The 14,915-nt window shown below is 38.6% G+C and overlaps 1 protein-coding gene across 1 annotated transcript; it reads left to right on the top strand.

The window, feature by feature from the left end:
- Window positions 1-798: 798 nt before the first annotated feature.
- Window positions 799-14,202, top strand: RHBDD1 (rhomboid domain containing 1; the record flags this gene model as incomplete). Its single annotated transcript, XM_010157104.1, has 4 exons — window positions 799-1,231; window positions 2,422-2,554; window positions 11,217-11,305; window positions 14,152-14,202. Coding segments are annotated over exons 1-4 (706 nt in total), but the record flags the coding sequence as incomplete, so codon positions are not given.
- Between the last annotated feature and the right edge of the window lie 713 nt (window positions 14,203-14,915).

Raw genomic sequence — 14,915 nt, 5'->3', positions numbered from 1 at the left:
TATTTGTTTATATTATTTTCTCCTACAGTTGTGGTGTTTATTTTTTTGTTGTTGTTGTTTTGTTTTGTTTTGTTTTTTTCCCCTCCATCACACTGTTTAACCTAAACTTTGAATTCTAGTTACTAGCAAAGCAGTAACAATTTCCAGAGCTTACGTTTAGGAGTACTTAGCTGTGTCTCTGTTACGTTTTGAAATTGTAACTTTTAATTTTCTTAGCTTGTATTGAATATTTGTAAGAGTTGGAAAAATGGTCCTGAAAAAGGAAAAAGGTATGTAGCAAAGACAGGAAGCCTGAAAACCAAGACTTCAGAGGAGAATTTTTAACTGGTTTCCTTCCTGAAATTTTAATAATTCTTGGTGAATCAGGATATTAATGAGAACATGTCTAGAATTTTATAGATGAAGTAAAGCCTATCCAGAGACATGAAAGAGAGGTTTCAGACTCCTTTTTCTCACAATGCTTGTCTGGATTATCTGTATAGATCCCTTTTATTTGTGTCTTATACCAGTTTAAAAATTGTGATTTTTTTTTTTTTCTTATTTGAATTTTGTTCTGATTTTAAAAAGTGGTTTCAGCTGATTAGCTTGAAGAATTTGCTGTGGTAAAAACCAAACAACCAACCCAACCCCCCAAAAAACCCAAACAAAACCAAACACAAAAAGCAGCCATGAGCTTGAAAAACACGCCTTTATATGTATAATAATGCAGTTACCTTTTTTCTTTCAGAATTTCCGAAATTTGTACGGAAAGACTAAATACTGGAATAATCTTCACATTTTTTTGAATAAGAAGTAATAATGCAGCGGAGGCAGGGAAGAGTCAGTGCTGGACTGCTTTTGCTGCTCTATCAAATTTCTCAAGTTGGACTCCAGAACATTCCTTCTGTTACCCTTGGGGTTCTTGCACTCAATATTTTTCTCTTTCTGAACCCTGTGAGGCCGCTGCCTGAAGTGTGTATCAGTGTCAATGAAGGCTTCTACAGAAAGAACTGGCAGTGTTTACTGCTTTCTCCCGTCCACCATGCAGATGACTGGCATTTATATTATAACATGATTTCCATGCTTTGGAAAGGGATCATGCTGGAAAAAAAGCTGAAGAGCAAATGGTTTGCATACATAATTGCAGTATTTTCAGTGCTGACTGGAGTTGTGTACATGGTCCTGGAGTTCATGCTCGTGAAAATCCTGGATGATCCTTCATATGAAATGCATTGTGCTGTAGGTTTTTCAGGTAAGGCGCATAGTTGGTCCAATTTACGTATGTAATATTAATATTTATAGGTACTATGTAACAGTATTTGTTGAATGCAGAAAATGGATAGGTGTACATCCATATGTATGTGATTGTTACGTCAGTGAAGTTACACTGGTTTTAAGTTGAAGGCGTGTACTCTGGGTATGAACGTTATGTGGTTCAGTTCATGATCTTGTGACCAGCAGTGTCTTTACCTGAGAATACGAAAAATAGGATCATCCAGGTAGTATTATGTTTTCTGTGTAAGGTAGAATTATGTTTTCTGTTTAATGTAACTGACTATTTGAAGTCTGAATCTTGTTCTGATGTCAGTAATGCTCATTAGGTGGATTCTAGAAAAGCCTATCATATTACTGCTTTCGTTTGATCCTGGAGTAGCAGTACTTGCATTACTGGATAGATTATTGCTCTCTCTTCTCTTCTATGGTGTTAGAAGGGGAAGGAATCCTTTTTCATCATTTTGTTAAGTATATCTGTATTGATGTTCAACTTAGCTGTTTTTTCCATGTCTAATCGTTTACTTGTTGATTTTTTCAGATAACTGTGTGAGCTTTCTCTTGAGGAAATTTTTCAAAAACATTTGAAAGTTCCAATAAATTAGGTGTATTCATTCTGTTATATTGGCTATTGCTTGCATGATAAAACAGTTTCAGTCAATTAGGAATGAATGATTATTTATTTTGATTAAAGGTGATTTATCTACTTTTTTTTCCCAGAAACAAGTGATTCTGGAGCATATGTAAGATGAGTTTCCATTAATTCAGAATTTGAGCCTATTGTTGAGCTTCACATACATCTATTTGTCCTGTTTTCAGTAATAGCTTTTCTCAACTCACGGAACATTGTTTTTAAATTTTTTTTTTAGTTCAGTAATTTTGTCAATTATTTCAGCTAGAACTCCCATTTTAAAATTATGTTTGTTCTGGATACCTGACTAGCTACAGTGAGTAGGCCTATTAAAAATCAATTTTTTTTTCTTTTTCCTTTCTTTTTAAGTCACTGAAAAGTATCACTGAAACGTTTAGGACTGTTGTTCTGGCATGCAACAGTATGCTTCATGGTGCTGTGAAACTGCATGCTACTTCAATTTCCATGCAGTTGTTTGCATTTCTTTATTATTTTGGCACAAGTGCTTCTCCTTTTATGTGATTTCTTCTCATTTGCAGGAGTCTTGTTTGCTTTGAAGGTTCTTAACAACCATTACAATCCAGGAAGAGTCAGCAATGTCTTTGGACTGCAGATATCCAGTAAATATGCTTGTTGGGTGGAACTGGTGGCTATTCATTTAATCTCCCCAGGGTAAGTGCATTTAATATTTGAAAGGTAGGAGAAGAGATATGGGCTATCTGAAGTAGTTTGAAATGTATTATGAAGTATGGGTAGTGTTAGCTGGTATCCAAATGGAGTGTTGGGCCCACAATTAAGCATTGAGGCTGCAGTCTGGCTTTTTTGCTTAATACTCTCCATTTTGAGAATTTTTCAAAATAAAAAACTGAAATACTGTGCCCAGAAGGTATGATTGAGTATTTGAGGGTGGGTAACTAAAGGCCATGAAGATGCTCAGACATCTGGAGCACCTCTGCCATGGGGACAGGCTGAGAGAGTTGGGCTTGTTCAGCCTGGAGAAGAGAAGGCTCCGGGGAGACCTTACAGCACCTTCCAGTGCCTGAAGGGGCTACAAGGAAGCTGGGGGCGACTTTTTACAAGGGCCTGCAGTGACAGGACAAGGGGTAATGGGTTTAAATTGAAAGTGGGGAGGTTTAGATTAGATACCGGGGAGAAGGTCTTCCTGGAGAAGGTGGTGAGGCACTGGAAGAGGTTGCCCAGAGAAGCTGTGGATGCCCCATCCCTGGAAGTGTTCAAGGCCAGGCTGGATGAGGCTTGGAGCAACCTGGTCTAGTGGAAGGTGTCCCTGCCCATGGCAGGGGACTTGGAACGGGGTGGGCTCTAAGGTCCCTTCCAACCCAAACTTCTGTGGTTCTATGATAAAGCTTATGGACAAGGAAAAGGAACATGCATTTCCAGCAGTGTAACTCAACTAATGCACTGTAATGCCAAGGGCTTCATTAGCAAAACAGCTTTCTGCTGCCTGCTTGCTGTTTCAGTCCTAGTCCCTTCTGTCCATTTGTTGTAGTTACCCCTCTAATATATGAGACAGCTATCGTCCAGTATTCCACAAATTTTATGCAGTCTCACTGTCCTGTACTCTTGCTGATTGTCACCCTCAGTTTTCTTGTGTGCTCGGTTCTGCCAGCATAGTTCATCCAACTCTGTAGTGCCCTTCTGGCATTTGATTTCTGGAGTTGTAGTTGCAAAACAGTTATTTTCTTGTATATTATTTCACAGCTGTCAGTCATATCAGATAATACATGCAAAGTACAGACACCAAGTTTATAAACCACCAAATCACAGCTTGAGACATCTCCCATTTTTCAGAAAGGTTTAAAAAAACCAAAAACCAGAGGGGAGCAATACTGACATACTCCTTGTCAGATACTGTGATATAGCAGATAGAACACTTCCTAGACCAGAATGAGAATTCAAATTTTACTTACTTTCACCACTGATTTTATTGCTTTATGACTTGCTGCCTGATTGACTGCAGCATGGAATCCTAGGTTAAAAGACAGAACTGCAGAGTGCTCTGTTTCAAATGCAATTTTAAGCGTGAGCTGAGTGGTCACTTGCATGGCATTACTACAGGTTACTACCCAACGTTTTCAGTGCAATAAAAACATTCTTCTGAAAAATATATACTGTCAGCTGAACATAGTTTTTATTTGGTGATGTGTTTAATACTACTGTTTATTATTAAAGAATAATGAAAGAACACAATGAAATAAAACCACAAACATATACTGTATCTGGTATAGGAAAAACATGAGTTTTAGTGATTGGCTGCTGCTGTTTTTCAGTTACATTACTGCAGAAATGTCTTTGGGGTAGAAAATATATAGAAAGTCCAGAAATAATGTCAAAATTGTTCATAATTTTATGGAAGTTTAGATTGCTATCTGGTCTAAAGAACCTCTACATTGTTACATGCAATCTTGGTAGTTAGGACAACCTCACAGCACTTAAAAGATAATGCAGGCTGTAGAAAACAAGGAGTAATCTCCAGAAATTCATGTCCCAGAACACAGCATGTTTAATTAGTAACTGCCAACTGCCTTGAAATGAACCATAACAATTGTAGCTCTCAAAGCATTGCTCTTACATGCTCATCTGCGTGCTCAGGGCATGTTGTAATGTTTGAAGTGTCTGATTAAATGGGGTCCCTTTGTAAATCAAGTTGCATAATTTCTTTTTGAATAGATAAGAGGTCAGTAATTGGGGCAGAAATCTGTCCAGCCAGAAAGACGTGCAATAATTTAAGGCCTGCCTTAGTGGAATGATTTTCTTAACACCCTCTATTTTAAGCACGTTTCAAAATAAAAACCTGAAATATCAGTATCACCTGAGAATCCATAACCAATGAAGGATTCAGGGGTAATATTGAGGCTGTTGAAAACTTCAATTTGTGTGCTAGAAGAAGATTCAGGGTTTTACAGGCACCTGTTAATTCTTTTATCATTAATCTTTTTGCTGTGGGGCAATTTTAAAAGACACATAATATTCTTCTGTACCTTCCATAAAGTAAGGATATTGAGCTGTGAGCTTTGTATAGCAGTCCTTGAGGTTATTCCTTTGATGGAAGAACAGGCATGTGAAAAGTTATCATAGAATGGGAAAGATGATCTAGTTCCAACACCCCTGCCATGGGCAGGGACATCCTCCACTAGGCCTGGTTATCTCATGTTTTGTCTCCGTACCTTTTCCAGGGTTGGCATGGGGTATCTGAAGTCACCCACGCCTTTTGTATGCATCTGCTGCACCTATACTCACTGCTAAAGGAAAAGTTTATCTTTCAGGTTGTTTCTGAACTCACTCAAATATTTATCAGATTGGTAAAGAAGACACTTTGGGTTTGGAAGCTGGACAATTACAGTATTTTTCAAACTTCTTTTTCAGAAAGTTAAGAGTAATAAAGGATAAAAATAATGGGAGAGTGAAAACCTAGGAGTGGAGAACAGTAGAGGATGTTATTTTTTTTCAGTGTTCGGAAGTGTTGAGGATTGAAATTGTGACTGTCCGGAATTGCTCTTTTTTGCAATTTGTCTTTTTGCAGTTTGTCAGAGTGAGATTCTCTGTTCTGGAGTTCAGAGCAGTTCAAAGCTGTCTGAGGTGACTGTAGTTCACTGCATCTCTGGAAACTGACTTAGGCGTTTCTCTAGGCCTCCTTTTGATCTGTGTTTTGGTAGGTTTTATGGTCACTGGCTTTCAGTTGTCCGATAACATTTTCCAGATGATGCAGTCCATAAAATGTACAATTCTCGCTTGAGTTTTTTTCTGTTTTCTGAAGTTGTACATTTAAATTTGTTTCCAAGTTTCTCTTCATAACTTTTCTAAATAAACGATATTGATTTGTTGATCTGAGCTATTTCTGTTGACTTTCTGTTGACAGCCCCCCAAAAAACCTAAACCCTACCAAAATTATTTTTATATATATATATGAAAATAAAAGAATATATTTTGACAAATCTGGTTTTAAATTTTGATAATTTTTGCCATGTACCCTTCTAGGTCTCACTCCTGGTACAGCATCTGCTGTGAACACCAATATTGTGCATGGCTCTAATACGCTTACCCTCATGAGAGTTTTTGTATCTATCTTGTCCTATTTCATCTGCTTTTTTTATATCTCACTTGTGCAATGCTCAGGGATGTCGGTGAGTCACTGCTGTTATCAGTCAGATTTACTGTTGAACTGTTTACTCTGCAGTTTATTGATGAGAACTGTTCCTCAGGAAGAAAAGGCCTAAGAACAACCGATCAACCCAAAAAAACCCCAGGTTTGAGGGGAATGACATTACACAATGAGAACCACTTTATGGCCTTCCATTCTTTTGGCAAGCTTAGCTTTTACTTGTCTAGGCTACTTTCCCAGGGTGTCACAAACTTACCAAGAAGTTTCCCATTTCTATTTAAAGAAGCAACAGCATTTTCCTGTATGGGGCTGTGTAAAAACACATTGACTTTTAGTGATGCAATATTTAAGTTGGTTTAATTTACATTCAGGTAGGTTGTTTAGCACCAATGAGTTGGCTGCATGGTCTGCTTTCTAAGCAGGCTTAAATTTTGTAACAAAGTGTTTCAAATTGTCATGTGCAGGTGACTGTGTTTGTGTTAATTTGGAAATAAACCATGTATAAATACATGGATTTGATTCCCTTGGTCTCAAAAAATCACTTTTCAGAAATGAACTTGGTCTAGCTTCTTATGGTATGTCACCTCAGTGTTACTGCTTTGTCTGCTTGTTCAGTGAGTGATGCTGCCTAGCCTAGCCTTGGCACAGGACATACATGGAAATAAGGTTTTGTCGCAAAAGACTGCAGCAATGGCTGAAAGTTACAGACATTTTTTTGTTGCTGAGCAAGCGGCTTTGTCCTGTGGTAGTACTGCGTGTGTAAACAATAGTAACTGGGGTTTGCTGTCAGGGAGAGCTTACGCAAGTTCAGGGCTAGGTGTACACCTTCTGGCTGTTTTCATTTGTTGTGTCGGGTGAGTGACGCCGCAGAATTGAAACAGGTCAGGGTAAGTTCGCCAACAGCGAGGAACTGATTTGAATTCGTTGTAAGGATACTGGAACAATATTAATGTAAAATTAATAATGAGAGGCTTGTAAACATTGGGTCAGAATCTCTCGTGCATGAAAAACGAATGCAGTTTAAATGGTTTTCCCTCTAGTGATACCAGTTTTAGAGGAAATTACACAGCCAAAGGAAAAAGTGTAGTTCTGTTTAGAAGATTTTTCTGAAGTGATATACAAATCAGCTTGATGGCAGATGTCTTCAGGAAACAGTATTTAGACATATTGCATAATTATCATTAGTATGAAGTGAATGGTTGAGATAAATAAGATCTCTGGGGAGATGTACATTTTCAAACAAAAAGTTAAATGAGACGTCATTTGAATTTCTTGGTACCAGGGAGAACATTAGTTAATATTGATAAAGCTCATTGACATTTAGAGAAAAAACATGCAGTTTAAAAAGTCAAGAACCCTGTTTTTATTCCCATCAGAGTTCATCTTGTACCACAGAAACTGAAAATTGTACTGTGGAAAAAAAAAAAAAAACACCCAAACCAAAACCACAAAACAAAAAACCTGTCAATTCTTCTTTACAGGAAAAAATAGTTTATCTTGTTGCAGTCATGAGAACATTTCTTTATTAGTCAGACTGGAAAATAACAGTCCATTTTTACCTAGTAAAACATCCATTCCGGTCAAGACACGGCTATTCTTATGAATAGTGTAAAAAGCTGATTATGGAATTAGTTGATGATGGAGATTGCTTTTTTGCTGATATTGAAGAGTTTTTAGTTATAGCCAGGTTTATTTACTGTACATAAAAAGCAGAAAAAGGAGTAACCTCAGTTTTCTGCATTAGACCAGAAAGAAGAGGGGAGTTTATAATACAAGTGGAAGGAGCCTTGGTAATATGTGCTTGGACAAGACTTCTTCACACAACTTACTTTGTGCCTTTTGTAAACTTTTTATTAATTTCAACCAAAATCCATGGTATATAGTTCCAAATCTTGCACATAATCCTGCCTTGCGAAAATGGTTGTTTTGCCATTAGCTTTAATGTCTGGAGATAAAACTCAGACAACCTCATAGGCAAGAAATGTATTACACGAATTTTTGAAAAGCCCATTTACTGAAAATGGAATTCACTGTCAAATGCAGTAAAGCCTCAAGAAGCATGACACTGAAGTATTACTCAGGTTTAGTTGTTCAAATATATTTAAGTTCATTCGAAATACCCAGTTGGAGTATCCACTTTGGACTAAGGCATGTGGGTAGAAGAACATTAATCGCATGTGTAAAACAGTTATTTTATGTAATTTAATTAAATTGAATAATTCCAGTTTACTACTTTTATAAACAGGAAAGCTTATAGAGGCTCTGAGTGAATCTGTCCTCACAACAAATGGTCTGAGTGGTAATTTAGAAGGACAAACATGTATGTGATTCTGTCCAAACATATGTGTGTATACGTAATTTATACTTATTGATACTCAGCCTAATGCACTCTCAAAGATCATTAATAAACTCTCATTGCTCTTTGCAGGGTCTTAGTAGCCCTCTCATTTTTTCTTTGCAAAGCAGGGGCAAACATGGGAGAGAATGGGCCCTGGACCCAGCAGGATCTGGGAGGCCTCTGCCACGTCAGGATGGAGACCCCCTAGTTTCTCCAGGCAGTCAGCTCTACTGTTTACATGTTTGTAAATCTCTCGCTGTGACTTAGGTCTGTTATTCCTTGTCCTATGGATAGAGAATGAGGAGAGTGTATTCCTTCCTATTTGTGACATTCTTTTCCATATTTTAAGATTATTGTATCTGTGAGAGAATTCTTCAGTAGACTTAAGTGATTGTGATCCCTTCAGTCTTTTCTCAGAAGCTGGTTTGTGGCCTCTCTCGTTTTTTGTTGCTCTTCTTTCTGTGCAGCAAGCAAAAAGTAGGCTCAGCTCTCCAGCTGAGACCACTGCTGAGTAAAATACAAGGCTACTTCAGTTTGCTCCTGTTTACATCTTTCCAGTACCGTACTTGTCTTTTCTGTAGTGGTGTGACATGTTGGGCTGTGCTTTATTGTATAATTCACTGTGTGCCCCAGGTTCCATCCTGGAGCTATCCTACTAGGCAGTCAACTTCGAGCCTGTCTGTACACATGATGATTTCTGTGCTGTGTTCTGAACTCTGTATTTGTCTTTATTGAACTGCACCATATTTTTTCCAAACTGCTATTTCATTTTGAGAAGGTTGCTCTAAACAGTAATGCCATCTCCAGTAATCCCCTCCTCCCGATTAAGAATGGGTATGGAAATACCTCTGGAACCTTACCCATTCTCAGGACACCTGGGAAAAGGTACAAATTAACTTCTTTAGAATTTTGCTGCATAGTTAAATTTTTTTCATTTCTTTTGAACACATTAAGTTCTTAATAAAACCGATTTTCTTTTTTTGTACAATTGCTTATTGTACATATAGCTATTACATTTGGAAAATACCTATGAAGTTATTTTCCATGCTATAAATGATACCAAGCATTAGCAAAAAAAGGTAATAAGTTTTCATTTGAGTGAATTACAATATTACATGTTCTAAAATGAAGTAGTGTTTGCTAAACTTGGCTGTAACATTACACTTTTTGTTAATGTAAGAGAAGCTGTCTTTTTATACTCTTCAGAATTGCTTTTCCTGGGTAATTACAAGTAGCAAGGTGCTACTGTTGATCATGCTCAATTTAATTTTATGGCAGCATATGGTGAAAATTGGATGACATTTATCAAATGTTCTCATTTTCTTTATGTTAGTATATACCTGTGACCATGTACCCGAAATTATTTGTCATTTAGAAAACCCTCTTTAAACATTTTCATTGTAAGTTTCTACTCTAATTTATAAACAGTCAATAGTGTTTAGGCATTTAATACTCTAACCTAATCAGTAGATGTGAGGTGGAAGTTACTGACCCAAAGACTTCAAGTTGAAGGTTTTTGATTATTCATATTACATAAATGTACAGCTTCACTGTGTGAAGCAAAGACCTTAATTTGGGGTTTTGTGGAACATTGTGGTACTCAGATAAATCAAGATGAGCATAAAATTATTTAAAACTGCCAAGAACATAGGTGAATCAATCTCTGTTGGTGATTTCCAGAGCAAGGCATCTTGAAGTATTTAATGATTTCTGTGTACACACATTTTCCAAGTCAGGCATGTATTTTTCAGAAATTTGGAAAGTCTGTTTCAGAAAAATCTGTTTGGAAAATTAGTTCTTTATAGATACTTTATTTTGGTAACTACCTCTACCTATAAATTTTCATATCAGCATTTATGTGTTATTCTTTGTTGGTTGCTTTGGGAGAGAACCACAGCTCTACACAGCAGAATACAAGGTCGTGATTAAGTAAGTGGCAGAGGAGTGAATTTAGATTTGATCTTTATCTCCCTCTAGCGACACATGCATTGTCTTGTATACTTGTACTAGTGATGCCTGGAATTGTGTTGTCCTGAGTGCCTACGCTATCAAGTGTGTAACACTCTTGGGTTTCTGACTGGAATGTAAAAAGCATAACGTTTAAATCTAGTTTTACATCAAACAGGGGTTTCATTTCTGCTTCAAAAAGGCAAAAAAGCTCGTATTACTTGAATCTTGGGATGTGCAGTATAAATATGTTTCCAGTAAATATACTGGCAACATATGCTTCCGTGTTGATTTCTCAAAGACTCTAGAGCCTTTGAGTTCGATATGCAAATGGGCAATGATCTTTTGAAAAGAAATTGTTGGTGTGTATAGAAAAAGTCTGGATATCAGCATTGCACTCGTTATTTTAATTTTGAAGGCACTGTGATACAAAGATTATGATGGATCTGCATTCGTACTTCTCTCAGACTCATTGGAGGATTGTATTGGTAGTGCAGTAGAGAGTACTGTATGTATGCTTTCACTTGAAACTGTAAATGGTTTTGCTAGGTCCTACCTAGACATTTCAGTGTAATTCTGTGGATTTACTTTTTTTATACATTAAAACTAATTTCCTACCTCACTAAGTCCTTAAATGCTTTCAGGGAGATGCTGTTCTGGCCTTTAAACAAGCGGTTGGAATGATCTCCAACTAGTTTCCAGCTTCTTCAGGATATTTGTTAGATACTTTCCGGTAACTGTGTATACATACCAATCTTAAGGTAGTTATGAAGAAAGAAAACTTGGCACTATGTCCTTGGAGGCAAGTCATTTCCCTGTACTTGATCTCACTCAGGGACATGGCTACAGCAAGTTCTGCGCTCCCCCTTCTGAATCACTACAAATAAAGTCTTCCTTTCCATCACTCACGAGACTTTCCTTTTTTGTAGGACTTCTTTTGCTGGGCACCTGGCAGGGATTCTTGTTGGATTGATGTACACTGTGGGACCTCTGAAAAAGGTCATGAAAGCCTGTGCAGGTACATAATTTTGTTGAATTTAGAAAATCTGGATAAGAGAGACTTATTTTTCAAATTCATCAAGTCTTGCATATAGAAATTCAGGCCATTCCATCAGGTTTGTAGGCAATTAAAGGTATGCTGATTATTAAAGTGAATGCAGAAGAAAAAAATCAACTTTTTTCTTAAATATGGATGATAAGAATGAGTAAATGTGTCTTTTGGATATTTTTACTTAGAGGACTACCTTCTACTCTTCTATTTAGAGTAAAATGTTTCACATAAGATGTCAGTGAAAATGTCACTTTAAATGGAGTGTGAAGCCATAAAAATATGCTAGAGCACAGTATGTTTCCATGTTGATTTCTACTACTTGCCTCCATTCTAGTGGAAGTCCCTACAGTTTGAAAAAGGTTTTAGGATGCTTGAGAAATTGTTGCAGGAATTCTCAAGCTTTCCAACAGTGTGTTACTACAGCTTTTCATACTGTAGTAATACTTACTTGTGAAAAAGATGATATCTTTAGACATCTTTAGTCTAACAATTGTTTTAAATACAGCCCTGCAAACTTTTAATAACTTTCAGTATTTTAATTGGAAGTCTAAGTCCTGTTACAACAGCGGTGCTGGGGTTGGTTGTCAGAACATTTGTGAATGTCTGATTACTCATTAGGTTGAGTACTTTATTCATGACTGTGCCATCAAGTTGGCCACAGATATGGTGTTTGTATAGTGGGAAGTTATTTGTTCGAGTATGTACGCTTTTCACCTGAGGTTTTATGACAGTTTGGTGATGCAGTCTGTAAGTCATATATGTTTGGAAGCTTTAACTGGACAAAAGAGATGAAAGCCTGCAGATTCCCACTGGAGTGACAGCAAGTGTCACACTGCTTAAATGTTAGTACTGCATGCTTCTGTGGCATGGGCAGGATGTCTGATGGCTATTAGCACAGTCAAGCATCGGCACACACTGCCCAGGGAGCTCCAGCAGTTTCCATCCTTGGATGTTTTCAGGACTTGACGAGGTAAAGGCCTGAGTAACCTGTTCTGGTCTCATAGCTAGCCCTGTTCTGAGTGGGAGTTGGACTAGGGACCTTCCAATGTCCTTTCCAAACAGAATTATTCTAGGATTCGGGGATAAAACCAATGCTACTGTTAGTGAAACATGCGGTGGAGATCCTGCTGCTCTGAAGGTTGCTGAGTGACTAAGACCTGGTGGAAGGAATGTTCCCGTACACAGGTTTAAAAAAAAAAAACCAGCAGATGTAGCAGAGCATGAACAGTGCAGTGTTATTACAGTCCTCAGTCTTCGGTGCATTTACCCATTGTTGTCAACGTATAGTCTCAGTATGGAAATGATGACAGCAAGTGTCACACTGCTTAAATGTTAGTACTGCATGCTTCTGTGGCATGGGCAGGATGTCTGATGGCTATTAGCACAGTCAAGCATCGGCACACACTGCCCAGGGAGCTCCAGCAGTTTCCATCCTTGGATGTTTTCAGGACTTGACGAGGTAAAGGCCTGACTGAGTAACCTGTTCTGGTCTCATAGCTAGCCCTGTTCTGAGTGGGAGTTGGACTAGGGACCTTCCAATGTCCTTTCCAAACAGAATTATTCTAGGATTCGGGGATAAAACCAATGCTACTGTTAGTGAAACATGCGGTGGAGATCCTGCTGCTCTGAAGGTTGCTGAGTGACTAAGACCTGGTGGAAGGAATGTTCCCGTACACAGGTTTAAAAAAAAAAAACCAGCAGATGTAGCAGAGCATGAACAGTGCAGTGTTATTACAGTCCTCAGTCTTCGGTGCATTTACCCATTGTTGTCAACATATAGTCTCAGTACGGAAATGATTCCTTTTATGTTCTGGAGAACAGTTAGATTGGTTTGCATTTTTCTAGTCTCCATGAGTATGTAGACCAGGGAAGTCTTAGCTCCTCCTCATCAGACTTGTTCTCCAGACCCTTCCCCAGCTTTGTCGCCCTTCTCTGGACATGCTCCAGCATCTCCACGTCCTTCTTGCAGTGAGGGGCCCAAAACTGAACACAGTACTCAAGGTGCAGCCTCACCAGTGCCGAGTACAGGGGCACAATCCCTGCCCTGCTGACCACGCTGTCCCTGATACAGGCCAGGATGCCATTGGCCTTCTTGGCCACCTGGGCTGTGCTGGCTCATGTTCAGCCGTCCGTCGACCAACACTCAGACGTCCTTTTCTGCCTGACAGCTTTCCACCCACTCGTCCTCAAGCCTGTAGCGCTTCTGGGAGTTATTGTGACCTAAATGTAGGACCGAGCACTTTGCCTTGTTAAACTCCCTGCAACTACCTGAAAGGAGGTTGTAGTGAGGTGAGTGTCGGTCTGTTCGCCCAAGTGACAGGACAAGAGGAAACAGCCTCAAGTTGCACCAGGGGAGGTTTAGATTGGATATTAGGAAAAATTTGCTCCCTGAAAATGTTGTCAGGCGTTGGAACGGGAGGTGGTTGCGTCACCATCCCTGGTGGTAATTAAAAGACATGGATGTGGTGCTCAGGGACATGGTTTAGTGGTGGGCTTGACAGTGCTGGGTTAACGGGTGGGCTTTGTGGTCTTAAGAGTCCTTTCCAACCTAAACCATTCTGTGATTCTATTCTATGTGGTGTAAACACAGCACACCACTATAAAATCTGGAACAACATACAGTCTTCTCAATACTGTATTCTCTCACAGATGCAAAAAAAAAACAACCCAAAATGATACTTGTGGTTTCATATTTGTGTTTTATGAAACAGATTCTGAAACAAGGAGTACTTTAAATTTGATTTTTGTATTTCATAAAGAAAGCCAATGTGGTTATTTTATTCTAATGGTAAATGTGTTATTTTTATGTTTAGGTGGTATTTCTTCATTCACTGACCCCACCAGGCCAAGGGATTACTATTCAGGTAAGTGCTATCACCCACTTCCCTAAAAACTTATGCCAGTGAAAAAACGTTTTTGCTAATGATAGAAAAGGTTCAGAGGAGTTAGTTAAATGGAAACATGCATAATATACAAAACACCCTGCACGTATGTATATGTGCTAAGCTTATATTACTTCTCTGGCCATGTGTCACCTTTTGTTTGTAGGGAACTTTGTGGATGTATTTTGTACAAGAGGCTTTAAACCTCAAATGAAGGTCATGACTTCATAAAATGCCACCGTGGGGAAATACTATCCCTTTTGCAGAAGGTGAAGCAGGGAGGAAGTTGAAAGCAGCCCTTTGAAACTTGGTAAATCTGCCCTGCTTTGGCAAATTTATCTGTTCCTTTTTAGGATGGTTTTTTTCCCCCTCTCTCAACAAGAAACTTCTTCCTTTGAACCCTTTTGGCAAATCAAGTAATTTGCTTGCTAAAAGCCGATTCCTCACCGGAATAAACGTAGGCTATCTTCACAAGGGTATAGGGTAGTTGAAATGCTGGAACACTTTGAGTGTAGCATGTTTGATTCACTTCTCGTGCAGCACATTGCGTCATTAACCGTGGGAGTGTATAGAAGTAATAGGTGGAGGCCTTGTCTGGGAGGGACAGAAGAGGAGCTAGCTGTGAGAAGGGCTGTGTGTTGGATCAGAGCTAACGGATGTACAGCTTAGTATGTCTTACCTCCTGCAGTGATTTA

Source organism: Eurypyga helias, unplaced genomic scaffold (assembly GCF_000690775.1).
Source record: "Eurypyga helias isolate BGI_N326 unplaced genomic scaffold, ASM69077v1 scaffold17918, whole genome shotgun sequence".
In the NCBI taxonomy this organism is placed as follows: Eukaryota; Metazoa; Chordata; class Aves; order Eurypygiformes; family Eurypygidae; genus Eurypyga; species Eurypyga helias.
The sequence above is the reverse complement of the archived record's forward strand: the minus strand, read 5'-3'. Positions and strand labels throughout refer to the sequence as shown.